Genomic DNA, 21,802 nt, shown 5'->3' on the forward strand with positions numbered 1-21,802 from the left:
GCCTTAATTACATAAATATGGGCATGATCCCAAACTGTTCAGCTTGTGAAATCTGGTAATTACAAAATTCAGCAGGATGGAAATGGGGAGTGGCTAGGAAGGGAAAAGGAATATGCTCAAACTTAAATACGGTGATCTAAAATGTGTCTTTTCTATTTCTCTGCTAATGGTGGGATTTTTGACTCTACAGTAATGGACATAAAATGGTTCATCTAAACCTTCATAAAGCGAGGTTTCAGTTTCAGTGGAATACTTATAAAAGCATTGGCAAGACTGGCTTAACTTGTTATGAGATGTTATCATGCTTTCTTAATTGTTTTGGTACAACAGATCCTCTCTAGTTTAAAATGTTGGTGTGTAGGAAGACAGAACAGGAGATAAGATTCTCAGTCTTTAGTGATTTGAAAAGACTTAGTGGACCATCATCAAGATGAATTCTTTAAAAATGAATTAAGTAAAAAAATCAGACAGTAAAGAATCACTGATTGCTATAAAGTCCTAATCGCATTTTGATAACTTACTAGTACAAATTTTTCAAAGTCAGTAAATTTTAGTAGATGAGGGTAGAATGACAACAAATAGCTGCAAAAGTCAACAGATCTACCATCATCTCTATCTATAGCCATCAATAGTTGACAGGCCATGTGAGGAAGTGAAAACCACTTAAGAATTTAGGAAGAGATGTTGCATCTGAATGGAGGCACACAGAAGCACACTCTAGAAATCTCTGCTTAGAATGGCATTTTGGGGTTGGTTTTCAAGCTATCACAAATTAGGAACTATTCTAAAAGATTGGGAAGATGATGAAAAAGTTATTAAGAAGACATCAACAGTCATTTACCCATATATTTCCTTTCTCATCTCTATCATATATAAAAAAAAGTGTTAAGAATATCCCCTGATCAAAATGTGAAAAAAAAACTGTTGAAAGACTGATTTTTTTTCTACCATTGGAGTCTCCTACTGGGTCTCCTTGAAACCAGTTTGTCTCTTCTAATATACTCTTCACAGGATTAATTTCTTTATGTACAGATACACTCAAGGTATCCCGGTATCCCCTCTGCTGAAATCCCTTCAGTTGTTTACTACTCTCTAGTAAATATCTCATCCTGGCATTCCTGGCATTCAAGACCTTCTGGAGTCTGCTATCATCACCAAAAGCAATTCAATTAGAAAAACATTAAGTATCTTTCAGGAACAGTATGAGAAGCTGAACCAGCCCCTAGAATACACAGACAAAAACCAGTCTCTGACTTCAAAAAGCATCCATTCTACTAGGAAAATACAACAGGCACACAGAGAAGTAAATACAAAAGAGTTTCGGGATGGACAAAACACTAATAACTGAGGTGATGGAAATCAGCAAAGGCTTTGTACAGGAGGCTGCACCTGAGCTGGGTCCTGAAGGACTCTAAGGCTGAGAAGGGGTCAAAGTGAGAAAGGAATGTCTTCTGCACATGTGGGGAAGTGGGAGCAAGGGCAAAGGGACGGGAAGAGGAATGCCAAATTCAGGGAACCAATATTAGATCAGTTTGTCTGGGACACAGAAGATGTGATGAGAAGTACAAGAGAACCTATCTGGAAAGATAGGTGGGAGCCATACTGTGCAGCAGGCTTTACTAAAATGCCAGGCTGAGGCTTTGGTTATCCTTGAGGCCATAGGAAGATGTTAATTAAAGGCTTTGGAGCAGAAGAGGAACATGCTACACTTTAGGAAGATTACTTTAAAAGCTATGTGGGAAACAGACTGCAGTGGGGAGATAAAGAGAAAGCTACTCTGCAGCTATCATTCTTCAGCCAAACTGGACGCTCCTCCTATGTGTGTTCCTGCCTTTCCTTACATTTATTCCATGCTACTCTGTCTCTAAAACTCCTATCTATCCTTCAAGGATCCTCTCAAATGCCACTTGACTTCATCTAAAGAGCCTTCTAAGACCTCTCAATAAGAAATGGTCTTTCCTTCTTTGGACAGTGCTCTGTATTTTATTCTTTTCTAATGCAAATAACTCTAGTACAAAATACACTGAGATAAGGATATGTCCTGTGCCACTTATAGTAAACATGAGTTTTTGTGTTTACTTTTAAGTTGGCCTTAAAACTCTGAAATTGAATTTCTTTCATTCCAACCTGAAGGCATCTAGTAATGGACATTACTAGAGGAAGGATGAGGCTTATGAGGAAGAATGCCTCTTTTGGCCAAATCAGATTAAGAAAATTACCTAAAGAAGCAAACCAAGCTCTATTCTAACAAAAAGCTGCCTTATAAAAATGATGAAGGCAAAAAGAAATGATGAATTGGAAGGGAGAGCTTCTAATATCATTCCCTTGCAGTGTTGGCATCAGTGAATATAGAATTTTGAAATAAGAAGATTTTGGATTCAAATTCAACTACTGCATCCAGAGCTATTATAATCCAGGTTTTAAAGATTGATGCTAGAAACAATCCCAGCTTCCTGCTGAAATTATTAATAAAATTCTACTTTAAACTATTAATCTAGTTTTCAAAATGAACACTTAAAAATATCTGCATCTTACATCTTTGTGATTTTCTGCAAAGTTAAAGAACCTCAGTTAATTTTAACACATAATACATAATAATTTTCATATTTCTACCAAAAACATTTTCAGTTGGTACATAAAAATTACCTTTCCAATTTCTTTATGTTCCATTTGTATCACAAAGACTTTTAAAGTTTGATCTAACTCAATGACATTACTAATGGCTAGTTTTACTTAGATTCGTTCTGGTTAAATTTTTATTAAAAATATCTTATAGTCTAAAAGCAATAAATGGGGGAAAGGTTACCTCAACTATAGCATTGCTACAATGTGATTTCTGAAATAGAAAGGAAAATATGGATTTAACTTAAAATCAATTAGGGAGAATTTCATCATGATAACATAACAATTAAGTTGCCACCTGTCAGATTTCTAGACAAGTTAGAAGTCTCTTCTTTGCACTATCATATTGACTCTAATAAATAGATAACCAGCTACATGTAAAAAAACTATCTGGAGGGAAACAAGCTACAGTATGGACACTATTAAGAACAGGACATGGCCATCAGAGCTAAGAGAGAAGGATGTACATTATCATTGTACCTATAAATGTGCAAAGAAAAGGCAAATATTATATTGTTATTCATAATAGCATTCTTTTTAAAAAGATCATCTCTATTAAAAACCTCTGTCAAATCCCTTTTGTCAATAAGACAGATTTTAAGAGCTTCCTACCCCCCCCCATCATTTTTTTAAAGCAGTTAAAGAGAAATGGATCCCTTTTTGGAACTGCACACAGTATATTTATTTTCAAGTGACAACTGACAGGTGGCAAGTTCAGTAGTTGTAAAAGTTTGAGTAGCATTCCTCTGGCAGATAAAACAAAAAAATAGAACATGTATATATAAATTTCATCATTCCTACCTTCTAAATATTTAGTGACTTTCTCCAGTCGGACTAGCATATAAAAATAAGAGAATGAATTTTTTAAATGCAGCTTAGAAAAATAGCATCGTTTTAAAACATCAGTCATTGAAAATACAATCATCTCAACTCATGGTATAGTCAGTTGCTAAATAACAAAGAATACTGTATTCCAACCTGAGGTTAAATCAGAACTTCTGCTGCTCTTTTTGTCCTCTACAATTTCATAGAATGGACCTATTACATGGAGTAATTCTTCAACTTTCTCCGTCATTGGCATGGTCTCAAGAATCTGTGATCAAAATACAAGTCTTATGAAATCACAAATAAAGGATTCATTTGATTTACCCTGGCTTTGAATATTCCAATTTTTTATTTTTTCTGAGACACGAAGTTCATTTACATAAAATATCCAAATTCATTAAGTATATAGACATGAGCGTACATTTTCTCCTAAATGAGCTTAATGCAATGACTACAATAATTAAGTATCTATAAATGTTTCTACAATGAAGTCCATTTTATGAAGCAACTGACTAATTAAGCAGAAGACAAGGCCCGGCAATCTTTGATCAATTAACTAGTTAATTAGGTTAATAAAATATGGGACATTGGAAGAGAAGAAGATTGAGCACTAATACTATGTCACTGTGCACAACGTAAGAGGTCATCTTATCCCAGTTTTTCAATTTTATGTCTGAAAGGGCAGCAGGGAAGCCAGGAGTTACACATTCAGTTGACATTTCATCACATGTAGAGTCTGTTACTTCAGTTGAAAAGACAAAAAAAAGATAAAAATGGAGATTCTAGCACATACACACCAACCATGTATTGCTTCAAAAGCAGCTAATCTTATCTGCAAACCAAGATTTAGTTTATAAATAAAACGATTTTTAAGAAAATTTTCCGGAAGAGAAAGGGAAATGAATTGGTTAGGCACAGGTTTTCCTTGGTCACGCCTAGAAGGTGGCTATTCCTTTCCCTGCCTTTGACCTACTCCCACCCCCAATCCTCCAACGGCTCACATGCGCTCTCTCCTAAAATCAAGTTGACCTCCTGGGCCTCGTAGAAAAAGAAACATTATGGCTAGCAACACCATCTCTGCTTCTAAATGACTTCTACAGGGAGAGCAGCCTACTGCCTGGTTGGCAGTTAATAAGTCTACTGTTTTAATTCAAAACATGCTTATTACTACCATCAATTTTACCTTATAAAAGAGAAAAGTAATAAAATATGTCTGAAATGACAAGTTACTGATTTTAATACTGGTAATTGGATGACAGCAGTGTATAACTGATGAAACCCATGAAAGAGTACACTTTCAAATAAGATGTTAAGAAATTAAAATAAGGGGGCAGCTGGGTAGCTCAGTGGATTGAAAGTCAAGCCTAGAGATGAGAAGTTCTAGGTTCAAATCTGGCCTCAGCCACTTCCTAGCGGTGTGACCCTGGGCAAGTCACTTAACCTCCATGGCCTAGCCCTTACTGCTCTTCTGTCTTGGAACTAATACACAGTGTTGATTCCAAGACAGAAGGTAGGGGGTTTTATTTTTTTTTAAATTAAAAAGAAATAAAACTAAAATTCAAATTTTCATTTTATGAAGGAGAGAGAGCTGTGACCTGTGCAGGACACGACCCCATTTGTTTGAAGCCAACAGTTAGTTACTTATATTAATGAAGAAGAGAAAAAAGATAATTTTTAAAATTATTTGTTAGATTTACAATTAAAAAAAAAACCCCTCTTCTTTTGTTCTATTAACCACCTCCCAGCTGGAAGCAGTGGAAGATGGTGCTGGCCAGCTCTTTACCTGCTCGAGGCTGAGGAAAGGCAAGATCCCAGAGCTCAAGGCAGATGACCTAAATCACTGGCCTCAGGAGGGAGAGAACTTCCCCTACAGGTAACAGAGGATTTTGGAGATGGAGGTGCCTTTCCAGACACGTGGCTCAGTACCCTCTGGATATGGGAAGTCCAATGCATCGGCCACTCTCAACATGATGCAATTGTCTGACTGGGACAACCAAAGGCCAAGGTCATTTAGAGCTAGTCCACTGGCCTGGCTCCCAAAGAAATTATGAATGTCGATGAGCCGGACGCGCAATTAAAGAGATGACAGAAAAGACATAAGGAGTCCTAGAGAAACCTGCTGTCGCAGAAGGTAGCTCAAGCTGCAGATAACTAGCTGCAGCTCAGTGCATACAAAACATACCATCTCAGCAAGGACTGGCTTTCAAATATGGAGCTAAGCAAAGAGTTATTCAGAGGGCAAAAATGCAAAAAGATCCGATGGAGCCTCCAACATGCAAATTTTCTTTTAAACCCTCACCTTCTGTCTTGGAGTCAATACTGTGTATTGGTTCCAAGGCAGAAGAGTGGTAAGGGCTAGGCCATGGGGGTAAGTGACTTGCCCAGGGTCACACAGCTGGGAAGTGTCTGAGGCCAGATTTGAACCTAGAACCTCCCATCTCTGGGTCCACTGAGACACCCAGCTGCCCCCAACATGCAAAATTAACAAGAAAATTCCTCATGAACCCCCTCCTCCTCTTGTACCTATCCTACATTCTCTGGGTTGAAAGATGACTATAAAGGAACAGCAAGAGTGGAAAATTCCTTCCTGTGTTTCAAACTAGAAAAATGCAAAGGCCTTTACTATTCCATTAGACAAACATCTGACTGCTGAAGAAAGGGGACCTCAGACAGTTCACATTAATGGAAACGTGTCAAACCTGCTAAAGCTTTCCATACTGTCCACAGAAGGGATTCTGAGGCAGCAGAGGTGCAGGCTTGAGTGGAGAGAAAGATGGCCCAAAAGGAAAAGGAGAAACACAAAGAGAAGCTTTAAGAAATGACCCCCCAAAAGGAAAAGGAGAAACACAAAGAGAAGCTTTAAGAAATGAACCCCCAAAAGGAAAAGGAGAAACACAAAGAGAAGCTTTAAGAAACGACCCCCCAAAAGGAAAAGGAGAAACACAAAGAGAAGCTTTAAGAAATGACCCCCCAAAAGGAAAAGGAGAAACACAAAGAGAAGCTTTAAGAAATGACCCCCCAAAAGGAAAAGGAGAAACACAAAGAGAAGCTTTAAGAAATGACCCCCCAAAAGGAAAAGGAGAAACACAAAGAGAAGCTTTAAGAAATGAACCCCCAAAAGGAAAAGGAGAAACACAAAGAGAAACTTTAAGAAATGAATCCCCAAAAAGAAAAGAAGAAACACAAAGAGAAGCTTTAAGAAATGACCCCCCAAAAGTAAAAGGAGAAACACAAAGAGAAGCTTTAAGAAATGACCCCCCAAAAAGGAAAAGGAGAAACACAAAGAGAAGCTTTAAGAAATGACCCCCCAAAAGGAAAAGGAGAAACACAAAGAGAAGCTTTAAGAAATGACCCCCCAAAAGGAAAAGGAGAAACACAAAGAGAAGCTTTAAGAAATGACCCCCCAAAAGGAAAAGGAGAAACACAAAGAGAAGCTTTAAGAAATGACCCCCCAAAAGGAAAAGGAGAAACACAAAGAGAAGCTTTAAGAAATGAACCCCCAAAAGGAAAAGGAGAAACACAAAGAGAAGCTTTAAGAAATGAACCCCCAAAAGGAAAAGGAGAAACACAAAGAGAAACTTTAAGAAATGAACCCCCAAAAAGAAAAGGAGAAACACAAAGAGAAGCTTTAAGAAATGACCCCCCAAAAGGAAAAGGAGAAACACAAAGAGAAGCTTTAAGAAATGACCCTCCAAAAAGGAAAAGGAGAAACACAAAGAGAAGCTTTAAGAAATGACCCCCCAAAAGGAAAAGGAGAAACACAAAGAGAAGCTTTAAGAAATGACCCCCCAAAAGGAAAAGGAGAAACACAAAGAGAAGCTTTAAGAAATGACCCCCCAAAAGGAAAAGGAGAAACACAAAGAGAAGCTTTAAGAAATGACCCCCCAAAAGGAAAAGGAGAAACACAAAGAGAAGCTTTAAGAAATGACCCCCCAAAAGGAAAAGGAGAAACACAAAGAGAAGCTTTAAGAAATGACCCCCCAAAAGGAAAAGGAGAAACACAAAGAGAAGCTTTAAGAAATGACCCCCTCAAAGAGGATGAACCATTACCCTGATCGCTGATGACACTGGCCTCTGGAGAGCTTCATGTCAAGGGTTAGGATGACAACAAAATCTAAGACAGGAACTCTCACTACTTTTTATTACTTGGGCTGGGGGAAAGGGAAGTCTGCTTTCTAAAGGAGCTGGGCCACATTCTCGGCGTAAGGCTTTTCCTTTGTCTTCTCCATCAGCTCCCCTTTCCCTAGTTCATTAGCACTACAGAAAATCCATACTCCCAGCATACCCAATTAAGATCCTGATACCTTTAGTGACATTAGTTTGGGGAGGATTAACATTTCATGGTAGAACCATCTTTGCACACAAAGCTGATCGTCAGCCATAATGAGCAGTAGGGGAAGGTCTTCACATAATGGAACTGTCTGCTGCTTGTTGAATGTCTGCCCCCGGGGTGGGCATCTACTTTTAGTCTGGAATGAGAAAGTCAGCTTCTGGGTGGTGCAATTGTCTTGAAATCAAACATTTGGACAAAAAAAGTTCTTCTTTTTAAAAATAGTCTTCAAATAAAGAATTGCTTATGTTGACAATTAACAGGATTACTGGGCTTCATTTTAAACCAGTCACAAAAGCCGTTGTGGAGAGTGGTCTCTTAATTGCTAATTTAATTTACCCCATCCTGCCAGCCCCTGCTGCAGTCCAAGTCCATGCAAGATCATGTTCAGCTTTCTCTCAGTGGAATCGTACACAGAGTTGGTCTCTCAGAAACCCCGTAGAACTCAATCGAATATGGCTAAGTGTTCAACTTGATGGAATTTTTATTTAAGAGCAGGAGCTCACACAGAGTTGCTTTCTCTTAGAATTTTTTATCTAGAGCTAGGATTATGGCTAAGTGACAAGGTCAGACTTAAACATAATCTCCCCCCAAAATAATTCCTTAGGAAGACCTGAAAGTAGCTTTCTATCTGCAGAAGTCTGCATAGAATTGCCCTTTCCTGTCCCTCTTCTAGAGGTAAGAAAAAGCCGAGTGTTTTGGTTTCAAGAAATGTCCCTGCTAAGGTGGAAGGTGAGAGTCTAAACTGAATTTGGAATGTAAACAACGCAAGCCATTAAGCTGAGTCCTTACATTCTGCCAAGGAAGCAAAGTTTTCCAAGGGCAAAGTACGGATGATTTCAAACTATAAACGAAACTGAAAATAATGGGCAATTTTCCTTAAGTGTCAATGGAACTTGTAGCAAGTAAGAACATATTCTTTTTTTAAAAACATATTCTTAAAAAAAGATTTTTGAGCAGGAAAATAACAAATCAAAAACATAACAATCTAACCAAAAAATTCAAGGGAAAAAAAACACTTAATACTTTAATTCTGAGATACCCACTTCCTTGTGGTTATACCTAAAAGAACTAAATTCGACTCCAGTGTAATGCAAAAAAAATGAGCATTGGGCAGCGGGGTCTCACACTCATAATGGAAGATTTCATTTTACAGCTGATTTTATGTGGCAAATGAGAAGTTCACCGGCATCCCAGTTTTCAATACCATTCAAGCGGCCTCTCCTTTCTTGGGGTGAGAGAGCAATACTGAGAGTCTGAGTTGCAACTCACTAAGTGCGTCTGAAGTGTCTACGTCTTCCGTGAAAGTCCCCTTCTGCTGCCTCTATGGGAGGAAAGCCTCCTCCTGACTAGAGGCTTGATTTTATGTCTGGCACCAGCCAAGTCTGGAAATCCTCATCACCACACTGGACAGAGGTTATTACATTTTTTTTTAGTCCTTACCTTCCTTCTTGGAATCAATACTATGTATTGGCTCCAAGGCAGAAGAGTGGTAAGGGCTAGGCAATGGGGGTCAAGTGACTTGCCCAGGGTCACACAGCTGGGAAGTGTCAGAGGCCAGATTTGAACCTAGGACCTCCCGTCTCTAGGCCTGGCTCTCAATACACTGAGCTACCCAGCTGCCCCCCTGACAATCTTAAGTAAACTTGCAATCAGGATTGGAAGAGGGAATATTCACTGTCTGAAACCAGACATTCAAGTATTCAAGTTATAGTTGCTTACTACATAGGCAAGGAACAGAGTTAGCCACAGAGATGCACTGTGGGAAAGATGTGGAACCTGAAGCCTCAGGACTCAAATCTAAATTCTGCCTCTGCTACCTAATATTTTTATGACTCTGGGCAAGTAACTTACCTCTCTGGACCTCAGTTCCTCATTCTTTAAACGAGGAGGTTGGAATGTGGGGCCTCTAAGTTCACTTCAGGTTATAAATCTAAGACCCTAAAACCTCTCCATTTCAGAGGTGTGGGAGCTCCCTCCATATACAACTCCTAGTCTCAGGCTTGATCTGCACCCGGGTCTTCCTCTCTCCAAGGTGTAAAAAATAGACTCGAATACAGGACTACAATCCCCACGAGCCTTTGCTCCACTTCCCCAGAATGCCTTGTAATCTCACCTGGGCCCAGATCGAGAAGGTATTTAAGCTGATTCAAAGGCTTTTGAGGCTCTCTTGGCTCTTTTTGGACTTCCGTTTTGGAGCAGGCGCGTCTCTTGTGTGATGTGAGGTTATTTTGTCTAAACCTCTGGCCTAGGCACATGTTTCTTACTTGTATATTCTTTCATCTTTAACCTTTAATAAACCTCTAAAAAATATAATACTTCTTGCAGAGAGAAACTAATTTCTACCTGCCTCAGTCTCCCTGTCTCCCCTAAATTTTAATCTTTACAAAGGTTGGCACTATATCATATTGCCCACAGAATGCATCTAAAGATGAAAGCAATCTCTAATGTCCAGAAACTTAGAATCTCAAAAAAAAAAATGAGACATTGGTGAAAACTACCAAACCACCAGATTTTCTTTTAACTCATGAATTTTTCCAGGTGATCTCTCCTTAGGGAAAAAACAAACAAGCAAACCAACAAATCAGCAACTTTCTATCCCTCTCCTGCAAACTTCCTCAGTTGAAAACTGACATTCCAATGAATGCAGTCCCTCAATTTTGTTTCCTGTGACAAATTATAATTTCCACAACGACTCAAAATTAGACCTTGTAAGTGAAGAAAATTAAATTAGGAGCTATTCGAACCACATTTTATCTTCTTTTACACGGAATGAGTTTTCTTACCTTTTTCATTTCTTCAACATAGGCAATCATAGCTTCTTCTTTGGTCATATCACCCAGTGAACTCCAAGCATCCCTAGAAATGAAAATATTGGAATAAAAAGCCCACACAGATGTCTCAGGTCTTACATCTGACTTCCAGTTGCTCAAATTAGAACGTGTAGCCAAACGACATAGTACAATTAATTTAAAACAGGCTCTTTTAGAGCCATCTTGAAAAGAGAAGTCTTTAACTGGCTCACCCTGGAGAAAGACAATAAACTAACTTGTGGATTAAAAAAGCCAAATTCAGACTTACTCCATCTTTCATCTCTATTATTATAAAGATTATTTTCTAAGTATTCTTTAAAAGATGCTTATTAATTGTGACGCAGAAGGAAAGATCAGATGGATATTTTTGAAAGGTTTAATGAGCTATTAAGAGTAGATTCTTTAAATAAAAGGATATTTTGGTTACAAGTTAACATTAAATAAAAGGTATGAATGTCCACACTAGCAGACAATTATAGAGCCCATCATAGTTCACAAAGCATTTTAAGTTTTCATTTCTTTTTTTCCCCCCAGTAACTGTTATACAGGCAGAGTAGATATTATGATGGCCATTTTACTGATGTAGAAACAGAAGCTCAAGGTGATCAGCAGGAAGCCGGGCCTCAAAATTCAGCTGTTTCTACTCTACCAACAAACTACACTAACCTCAAAAATCACCTAAGATATGTCTGAACTTCAAGAATGAAGACAGGTTGATGATGTTTTAGCCCTGAGAGAAGATTCCGGAACAGCAAAAATATGATATAAATGACTCTGGAAAACATTATTTAAAATACAAAAATACTCTTATGTTCATCTCATAAACTTTATCTCAGAGGCAATTTCATTTCATGAAAAATCTGTTTGGGGAAAATAAAGTTAATTTAAGCCAGTCAATTTTTCTTAGCGATTAGATAATGTATATCTGTTTAGTTCCTCATCTATTCTAAGCATTTAACAATTTTATAATTCATTAGAAAGTATTATATTATCTCCATGTTTTTATATGGAAACAGAGGCATAATTTTATCTAGTCCTCAAACAATGAAGACTGTTTGGGGGCAGATTTGGCCAAGCATAATCCTAAAGTAGATTTTATTTTACTATGCAAAACTAATAAGGGCAGAGATTGAAATGCTTCCCGGTAAATAAAGGGGGCAAACAGACTACTCCAGAGACCCTCATCATGATGAGATTACAAACCACACCTAGCTGGATTTGTAAGAATAACAACTGAATGACACAGATCCATTAGAGAAGAGAAAGAAATGAGTAAAAGGGGGAGAGCAACGAGTAGATTTGGGGCTTCACAGATAATAGAGAGGAGGAAAAAAGGTCCAGGGAAGGTAGGGGAAGAGCTGGGTCACAGAGAAAAGCCCAGAACAACACTCAAGTGGGGGAGATAGTAGGGAAGTCAAATTTCAGCCAAACTTACACAGAAGACTGCCTAAAATAGGGGGAAAGAAATGTGCTTAGTGGTCTGTGCGTCTATACGTGTGCTTGTGTTAGGCACGGGATACAATTAGTCAAATGAGGAAGATTATGTTTCCTTCTGACAAAACAAATCATTTTTAAAAGATGGCTGAGGTCTGACAAAATGTATTTGATTATATGAAAATCGGTAGCTGTTTTACAATAAAAAGGGATTCAGAATCAAGAAGAACTAAAACAGACCGGGAGGAAAGAATCTGTTTTTTTAACATTTCTGATTTTTTAAAAAACATCCAAAATTCTAAGAAATTGACACACACTTATACAAATATGCAAGAAATATGGGCTGACAAAGGAAAAGACAAAGAATGAACCAAACAAGCAGAACTAAAACAAAGCGTATTCACACTGGTTACAACTACGTAGACAACGGCAACAAAATATGGAAGATCTACAGAAGGGGAAAAAAAAGAAGTTGAGGGTGCCTGGGAACACACATGACTAGGCAGTTACTAGGCAGTCTGTAGGATAGAGATTCTATCTCAGAGCCAGAACGACTTGCACACTAATCCTGCCTCTGACACTTACAGACCTTACCCTGGCCACTGGGTGATCTAGCCAAATCTCTAAGCCTCTGGGGCAGAGAAAGTGCTGGCCTGCATGGGAAGGAGTTTGCTCCCCTGGGAACTCCCTAGAGCAATGAAATCACAGGTCCAGGAAGCACTACCCTTTTCCCTGGTTAAAGTGAATATACTTGAATTAAAACACACACACACACACAAATTGTAAATGATCCAAATTTCTGGCTTCGTATATAATCTTTTTTTAAAATCTTGTTTTTGAATGTGAATGTTTGTTCTTGTTAGTAGTTACTACGTGTAAAATAAATGCATTAAGAAAATTCACTGCTGTGAGTCTTGTACAATGATTACCAGGGAAACCTTAGCTACCCTCTGCAAGGCAATGATCTGGGATAATCCTGAAGGACCGGAATGTTGTCCACCTCCGGAGTCGGCTTTCACGCCGTGTATTTAGGGTTTTATTCTGGGTTCTGGTTATGTATGACTGTGCTCTTACAACACGGACCAATACGGAAGGGTGTTCTGCATGACCATAAAAATTACATTTAATTTCTTAAACATCGCTTGCGTCAGAGGTGGGACTTCCGGGCTTCTAATTGTGAATCCCTCCTATCCCACACCACAGGACTAACTTCACTCCCATGATGCCCCAGCAAGCTCCTTAGGAGGATCATCTCAGTATCTCAGAACTCTCCTCAGCTTTGGGACTCCATTTTATCACTCCTCTGGCCGCTCTGACGGGAGGGTGAGGCCGTCATCGCCAAAATTCCCGAGGGAGAGAGCTCGGCAGAATACCTGCTCTCGGACTGGCCTGCATTCCTTTGGGACTTCCCGGATCTCTGGGTGCAGGGCCTGCTCCTGCCCTCCCTTCATCCCCCGTCTTTTTGGTGGACCTTTTACTTGCTTCTTTCAGAGTACCGCACAAAGGGGGAGTAAAAGTTCTATTCACTGTCTTAGAAAGGGTTCCTGGGTACATGGGGTGGGGGCTGGTGAGGGAGGGGGGACAAGAGGCAGAGAGCACCCACTGGGGAGGGTGTCCTTTTTTCTGTGTCTCAGAACACAGGAAGAGAAGGTCGGGGGCAGCAGGCCATGCCTGTGTGAAGAGGGCCTGCTCCAAATGGCAGACACCCTCAAGAGCAGGGAAAAGGGGCTCATCCACAACCGTTTCTAGTGTTTGTTCTCCCCCATTCAATGGTAAGCTGCTCAAGGGCAGGGGCTCTTCTTTCACATGTTTACCCAGCCCAGCCCAGTGCCTGACAGTCGCTGCTTAATAAATGTTTACGGATCACTGACTGTGCCAACCAAGTGGTCATCTAGACGCTGCTCAGTGCTAAAGAGTCGCCCCCTTCCTGAGCAAGCGCTGGGCCCCTCTGGGAGACCTTCTACTGCAGCCTCTCAGAAGCCTCCCTTCCCTCTCCCAGCTCCACCCCGCAGGGCTAGGCAGGACCAGTGTTCCCTCAGGCCTTCCCCCTCCTCTCCGGGCTCCTGCTCCCAGGCCGGCCTTCTCTCGGCTAGTACCGATGGAGAAGAACTCAAGGTCTTCAGCCGCCTTGGCAGCCTTCCTTTGGAGTCACTCCAGCTTTCCTTAAAGATGGCTCCCCAACTACCCACAATGCTTTGCACTCTGAAGTCTTTCAAGAAGCATCCGGCCTGCCTTCTGGAAAAGTGTCCCCAGGCTTCGGGAAGCCACTGGCACTGAACAATGCCAAGTTAGTAACTGGTGATTCTTTTCACCATGCCTATTAGAAAGTCATGAAGTAGGGGCAGCTGGGTGGCTCAGTGGATGGAGAGCCAGGCCTAGAGAGAGAGAGAGGTCCTGGATTCAAATCTGACCTCAGGCACTTCCCAGCTGTGTGACCCTGGACAAGTCACTCAACTCTCATTGCCTACCACTCTTCTGCCTTGGAGTCAATAGAGTATTGATTCTAAGATGGAAGGGGGTGGGAGGTGGGGGGGGGGAAGAGGGAGGAGGAGGATGAGGAGGAGAAAAGAAGTAATGAAGTATATTGGCCAGTACAGTAGGAGGGGGGTGAGTTTTAGATATAATGCCACACTGGTTTGGGTTCCACCCTCACCCCCACCCCAACTACTTGCTATCAAAAAAGACCAAATTAAGTTACTTTACCTGGTAATCAAAAATTCTTTATCATCGCTTCTACAGGAGGAGATAAAACAATCTAGACTTTGACAGCTACATAAAATTTTCTTTTGGTCTATGCCAACTATTTACTTTTCTAGAGAAGGAAAAGACCCTCCCCCGGCCCTTAGGACGGACACGGGGTCCCTGTGACTGTCCCCTCCCCCTCTTGGCCAAGTCTGACTCTTAAAAATTAAGTTCTTGGAGAGGAGCCGGGGGAGAGGCGGGCGGTGCCGTCTAGGGCACGCACAGGACGGAGGCTCAGTCATCCTAACTGGTGCCGTCTAGGGCACGCACAGGACGGAGGCTCAGTGATCCTAACTGGTGCTGTCTAGGGCACGCACAGGACGGAGGCTCAGTCATCCTAACTGCACATCGCCCGTCTGCAGGATGCCCTCCTCACGCCTCCATAATTACCATTTATATCTCCCAATGGGATCCCAGAATCCAGGTCTCGAGATATTGCAGGGCCCTTCGGTGGCTTGTTTATAGAAGCTGTAGAACTTGAGCATCATTTCGTTTGTTGGCTGGAAGGAACCTATGAAAGACAATTTAAAACACGGTGTTTTGATCCTGGGGAGAAAAATGGCAGCTTCACAGGGACCGTCCACCCCACAGGACCAGGGATTTGGGGCCGGACGGGACCTTTGAGGTCATCGGCTAGTCCGACTCCCATGCCTCTCAGTTAAGTAAAGGGAGGCCCAGAGCCGGGGCTTCCCCTCCACCCCCTTCCCCACCTTTGTACAACCTGCCCCTCTCCTCTGAATGCACTCCCTCCTCCCTCGCTGGACGCCCCCTCCTCCAGCTTCCTGACCCCATCCTGAGAACTCCTTCAACTTTCTATCACCAAGGCACAAGAGCAATGGGGGTTAAGTGACTGGCCCAGGGCCACCCAGCTAGGGAGTGTCTGAGGCTACATTTGAACCCAGGACCTGCCGTCTGTAGGCTTGACTTCCTGTCCACTGAGACATCTAAGGTCTTCAGGCTAGAAGAGGCTTTTAGAGGCCAGACATCATCTAGGCGGGATTCTCCATTTTATAGATGAGGAATTGGAGATCTGGGAAATGAACTGGTCAGGGTTACACCTGAGCCGGCAGAGACTTTTCTGCTCTATCAGGAAGCCTCTGTTACCCCCAAGAGTTTTTCTTTCTTTTTTTTTTTGGGTGAGGAGTAAAAATGAAGCACATAAAATCAATCACAGAAAGCAAAGTTTCATCCACACTAAAATATTTATAGCTGTACTTTTTCCTGGCAACAAAGAACAGGAAACAAAGCAGGTGCTCACTGACTGAGGACCGGCTAAACAGACAGAGGAACAGGAATGTGATGGAAGTGATAGGGATGACGAGCCCCAAGAAGCAGAGGAAGACACTTTCCTCTAAATGTCATATAGAGGTTTTCCCCCTTTTAGCTAAAATATCATTTTTAAAAATTTATTTATGTTGTAAAATCTTTACCTTCTGTCTTAGAATAAATACTAAATATTGGTTCCAAGGCAGAAGAGTGGCAAGGGTGAGGCAATAAGGGTTAAGTGACTTGCCCAGGGTCACACAGCTAGGAAGTGTCTGAGGCCTTATTTGAACCCAGGACCTCCTGTCTCTAGGCTAAAATATCATGTAAAAAAGTTATAAACTTCAAAAATTGCACAAAGACTTTATGAAAGACTTGCAGGATGAGGACTTGGGGTCAGCTCTGGGTGAGAATCCTGCCACAAATACTAGCTATGTGGCCATGGACACGTACTTTTCAGAGTTTTAGTTACCTTATGGGTAAAATGGAGATAACATTTATACTATATATCTTGGAAAGTTGTTGGGGAAAAAAGTTCTATGCAACTTTAACATATTCCCTGTCCCTCTCTCTCTCTCTCTCCCTCCCTCCCTCTCTCTCTCTCTCCCTCCCTCTCTCTCTCTCTCTCTCTTTGTCTCCCTCTCCCTCTCCCTCTCTCTCTCTTTCCACCCACCCCCCCCCCACACACACAGGCACACACATATATGGTGCTATAAATGTTATTTCAACCATAAATAAGCTAGTTATTTATGAGTCAAGTCTTAAAAGTAATAACGATAGCTAACATTTATATAGTATTTACGATATGTCAGTGACTGTGCTAAGTGCTTTACCATATCTTATCTGATCCTTGCAATGCCATTGATGGTCATTATACCCATTTTAGAGATGAAAAAATGGAGGGAAACAGAGGTCCAGTGACTTGCCCAAGGTCACCCGGCCAGAGTCTGTGAGGTGGAGTCTTTATTAGAAATCACAGACAAGGCCATCAGTTTTTATCTTAGTCTTGGTGGAGGTATAAAAAACAATTACAAAATATCCTGATAATTCTGTCGTAAGAACATGGAAGAGACATTTTGTCCAGTTTAGCCAAAAGATAACAAGGTTGTCCATTTCCAGTGTTCTCTGAAAGTTTTGAACTCACTGTAGATCTTGTTAATACCTCTTTTGTGCACTTATCTTCTTTGCCTCTCTGAACCCTCTACTAGAAGATAAATGCCTAAAAGCCAGAGAACACTCCCCATTTATCTTTCAATGTCCCACCACATGAAAGGCCGTGCTCTGCACAAATCAAACATTTAATAACTGTTGAATGAACAGCAAATATGCATTTAGGAGTAACTATAAAACATCTACCTAGCAAGGAGGGAAAGAAATGGGGGAGCCAGTGTTACCTCTATTTTGGGGAACATGATCTTAACTTAAAATGCCCCAAAGCCTCTTTATTACAGCTCTGGAAGCAAAACTTTAAAACAGATTGTGTATAAGAGTGTACGTGTCATCAGGCCTCTCTGTTACTCCCAGAGAATTTAAGTTCCTAAAGACCAAGGACAAGCTAGATATAAGCTCTAGAGAGGATTCAGGTTTATTGCAGGCTCTTATTAAGGATTAAGGAACAAGGAAATTAAGCCGCAGTTCAAGCTTTTACATAACATTTTTCAAGGAGCCTAAAAACTTTTCAAGGAGAAGAGTAGAAACAACTGTTCAATTACCTAATACAAACACTGATCTTTTTACTCTTGGTTCACAAGAGAGATAAAAAATATTACCCGTGGGCTAAAAATTCACATGGTTTGATTCAACACTTGGGCTATCCACAAAACATTAACTAGCAGACAATCATATTAAACTTGCTCTGTACACTGATCAGTCACATGTACTTGTGTACTTATTAAGTTCTATTTCATGGCTACGGCCATGAAATGTAACATTTCTGATTAGCAAAAGGACAAGGGGAAAAGGGGATAGTTTCTTGCCATTTACTTCAAATGCACATGGGAAAGGCTGGTGTGAGATTTTTTTTCAGCTAAAGAAAAGGTTGCAGGCCTATCTCTGGCAGATGAATCTTGGCACAGCAAGTGGTGAGGGCACACCAAAAATTAAGTCAAATATGAAGAGGAAAGATTTAACCCCAGATCTTCCTCACTCTTAGCTCAGTACTAATGCCCTAACCATTTTATAATTCTCAAAATTACATTCATTTAAAAGTCCTCCTGGTCAAGCAGTAGGTCATGACACCTAAATAATGTAACCCCCCCCCATAATTTTCTAATTTCAGTTTCTCGGTTCCCTAACATTCACCTTCCTCCAATTCTCAAGTTTTCTTCTTATCCAACAGGAGAAAGAAGTAAAGTTAGTCTTAAAGCTGCTCAAGGGGGAAACTCAAGGCTGAGCCTTTAAAAAATTTTGTCTTGCTCATCTTATTTTTTAAAAAAATAAAGAATTGAGATTTGAAAAGCGACTTTGTGTAATATTGTCTTTTTATATGATATAGACACATAAGAATGTATAATAAAAGGAAATTAATATTATAATAACCTGGTAACATGTACTAGCATTGCTTTGCAGCACTAGTAAACTGGCATAGGATAAGAAGAGAAAACAAAACTTAAAATGATTGGGATCTAAATTGTAAGCGTAAAATGAGAGCGCCATATCTAATAAACAAGTGTTCCTAAATAGTAAAGAATTTTGCTGCTCCTTTCTTTTGGTGCAGTGGAAACAATGAACTTGGAGTCAGGGAATGGAGTTCAAATGCCATCTCTGCCATTTGCTGCTACGTCTTTGACCTTGAGGCTACCACTGAAGCTATCCTAGGCCTCAGTTTCCTCATTTGTACAATGAGGAAGTTGAACTAGATGACCTCCAAGGTCTCTTCCAACTTTTGACCGATGATTCTCTATAACGCTGAGGAATTTCCATAGGAAGTACAGGGCTATCCAGAAGGGGTGTTCCTAGGTCAGATTTATTTTCATCAGTCAGCAAGGAACATGATAGTCTGAAAGGCTGTTAATTAAACTATTACCATCTCCCAACCATCACAACTGGGGAAAGGGAAAGTGGGAAGTTTCACCAGTTCCTTCCTGCCCCCGTTACATTTGCTTAGCACGGAGGTGGGGTGTATCTAGGGAAGAGCAGAACTAGGAGTCTAAAGGAATGGAGGGAGAAGTTAGCAAGCAGCCCAGGGCCTCTCTGGCAAGGTCCCGGGGGCGGCGGAGAGAACTTCAAGCCTGCACCTACCATTTTTCGGCAAACTCTGAATCACCTTCACGGCCGCCTCGAACCTGGTTTCATGCACAGATCTGGTATCCGCCATCTCCAGGCGCCAGCCCTGGCCCGCCCTCGAAGTCCTGATCTCAATGGGCAGCAATCACGCAAGAGTAGCAGCGGCAGCAGTGGCGGCGGCTTTCCCGGGAGCCTGCATGAAACTAACACCCGGCGCAGCCGCGGATCAACATCCCCCGGGGGAGGGAGTGGGGGAACCCGAAGAGCCGGTCAATCCTCCCTCTAAAGCTCGACTCTGTCCGGCTCTTCCCGAGCCGAGCTGGTGCAGGGACCCAGATGACCCCACCAGCCTTCCCTCCTCCTCCCCACCCCCTGCTCCAGGCCCTGCCCGAGGTCGGAAAGCACCAATAGCCAGAGACCACGGCTCTCCAAGGGGAAGAGAGCACTGGCACAGGAGATGGCCCACGGGATGAGAGGGCCTCCTCCGCTCCACCAGAGGCAGACACCACCCACGCATCCCCGGCCCGCCCCAGGCTCCCACGCACATTCCGGGGTCCTATCTCTGCGCCCACCTGGCTGCAGCAAGGTGCTGCTTCTCTCCTGCTCCTTCTACGCTCACAGCGGCCGAAGGACGGGACCCCGATTCAACATCTTCCCCCGGGAGGAAGGAAAGAGATCAACCCCCACCCCCTAAAAATCACAACAAAACAAAACAAAAAAACACCCTGAGCGGGCGCACCGGGATGGGGTCACCAACGGGTTTTCTGGGGTTTGTTGGGAAAGATCAACCCAATCCCTTAACGTGCCCGAGACCCGGACAGATCGCCCCCTCCCTATTTGATGGAATACACCAGAGGTTGGGGATGGGGAGAGATTGGGGCAAGAGTGCAGGCTAACCCGAGGAGGAGGAGAAGCAAAGTACTTCGTGAAGCTGCAAAGGAGACTCCCAAAGTCCCTGCCCTCCCGGTCTACAGATCCCGACGGAGCTTGGGGAGAAGGGAGAGATCAGCAACTAAGTTAATCACTTCCCAGGCGGCTGCATCACCCCATTTATTTTACCGGGTGAGCCCGGAAGGGTCAGTCTCACCACCTGCGGAGACGTCGCCCCCCGGGCCCGAGCTCGGACAGCTCACCTTTCTCCCCTCCCCTAGTCTCTCCGCTCTACGCCCTTCCCCTCCCCCTAACAGGGGTAAAATCGGGGCGGAGCTGGACCCCCTCCTCATTCTTCTATTTCCCTTTCCCAATGCCCCCTCATCAGCCCAGGAGGCATCCTCTCCTCCACCGAAACCCGTGTTCTGGAGGCCCTAAGGTGTTGGGGGGGAGGGAACAGAGGGGCAGCCTAGGCCCCTGAGGTCACTAAAAGCGTGAGGTTTCGTCGCTTGGGAACCAGCGAGATGGACAAAAGGAGCGGTTTGGGATGCAGTTGGAGGCGTGGACAGGTGAGGGGCTCCACCCCAGTACCCAGAGGCGCCGGCATTTACCTTGGCATTGCCAGGCCCGGCAGGTCCAGAAATGTCCCTGGTCCCGGCCCCACCCACCCCCTCCGCACTGGCTTCTGGGAAATGTAGTTCGGCTCTTCCGCCGCTTCCGGGCCTCGCCTTCAAACCATCTCCAGGGTTCCCCCTAGGTGTTCTTGTCGGTACCTTCTGGAAGGCGGGCCGGGGCTTGCTTGACTAACCTGAAGGAAGACGCTGAGATTCTCCCTGAAGCGTCCCACATCCCTAATAACTTCTGGATAGAGGCCAACTATGATTAATAATCCATGGTTTGGTCCAACCATGACTAATAACCCATGTCGTGGTCCAACCATGACTAATAACCGATGGATCTGGTCCAGCCGTGATGAATAGCCCGTGATTCTGATCCATGAGCTATGGTTCTGGTCCAACCCCTTCAAAATACCGATGAGACGGAGAATCAGTCAACAAGCATGTATTAAACACCTCCTGTGTACCAGGCACTGTGCCAAATGCTGGGGTCACAAGAAAGGCAAAAGACGGTCTTTTCTCCAGAATCTCACAGTCCAATGAGGACGACAATGAAAATTACCAGTACAAACAATATCTACATGCACAGGATGAACCGGAGAGAGAGCACTAGCAGTACCAGGGATGGGGAAAGGTTTCTTTGGAAGATCCGACCGACAGGTAGAGCTGAGTTCAAAGGCGACTCTGAAGTTGGGCTCTGGGGTCACTACCAGGCTTCCGAGATACTGTTTTTTTCTTCTTTCTTTCTTTCTTTCTTTCTTTCTTTCTTTCTTTCTTTCTTTCTTTCTTTCTTTCTTTCTTTCTTTCTTTCTTTCTTTCTTTCTTTCTTTCTTTCTTTCTTTCTTTCTTTCTTTCTTTCTTTCTTTCTTTCTTTCTTTCTTTCTTCCTTCCTTCCTTCCTTCCTTCCTTCCTTCCTTCCTTCCTTCCTTCCTTCCTTCCTTCCTTCCTTCCTTCCTTCCTTCCTTCCTTCCTTTCTTTCTTTCGTTCTTTCGTTCTTTCTTTCTTTCTTTTCTTCCCTCTCTGGCCTCTTGGTTTTAGGAATACTCCTGTACTGTATAACC

The 21,802-nt window shown here is 42.4% G+C and overlaps 1 protein-coding gene across 4 annotated transcripts in view; it reads right to left on the reverse strand.

The window, feature by feature from the left end:
• The window catches only part of ACBD5 (acyl-CoA binding domain containing 5), a 49,629-nt gene extending 28,690 nt beyond the window's left edge, over positions 1–20,939 (reverse strand). The window contains exons 1-7 of one of the 4 annotated variants that reach the window (XM_056800075.1): positions 20,736–20,815; positions 20,152–20,240; positions 19,827–19,944; positions 19,270–19,457; positions 15,157–15,277; positions 10,564–10,636; positions 3,601–3,715 (exon numbers count right to left, since the gene is read on the reverse strand). In XM_056800075.1, coding sequence (XP_056656053.1) covers positions 3,601–3,715; positions 10,564–10,636; positions 15,157–15,277; positions 19,270–19,345 — 385 coding nt within the window. In that variant the 5' untranslated portion in view covers positions 19,346–19,457; positions 19,827–19,944; positions 20,152–20,240; positions 20,736–20,815. Of the gene's footprint in view, positions 1–3,423; positions 3,457–3,600; positions 3,716–10,563; positions 10,637–15,156; positions 15,278–19,269; positions 19,458–19,826; positions 19,945–20,151; positions 20,241–20,387; positions 20,564–20,735 lie in introns of those variants that run through there. The other 3 variants (XM_016426335.2, XM_056800076.1, XM_007504838.3) reach the window with 3 other exon arrangements.
• Positions 20,940–21,802: the final 863 nt, after the last annotated feature.

This window comes from Monodelphis domestica, chromosome 5 (assembly GCF_027887165.1).
Source record: "Monodelphis domestica isolate mMonDom1 chromosome 5, mMonDom1.pri, whole genome shotgun sequence".
NCBI lineage: Eukaryota > Metazoa > Chordata > Mammalia > Didelphimorphia > Didelphidae > Monodelphis > Monodelphis domestica.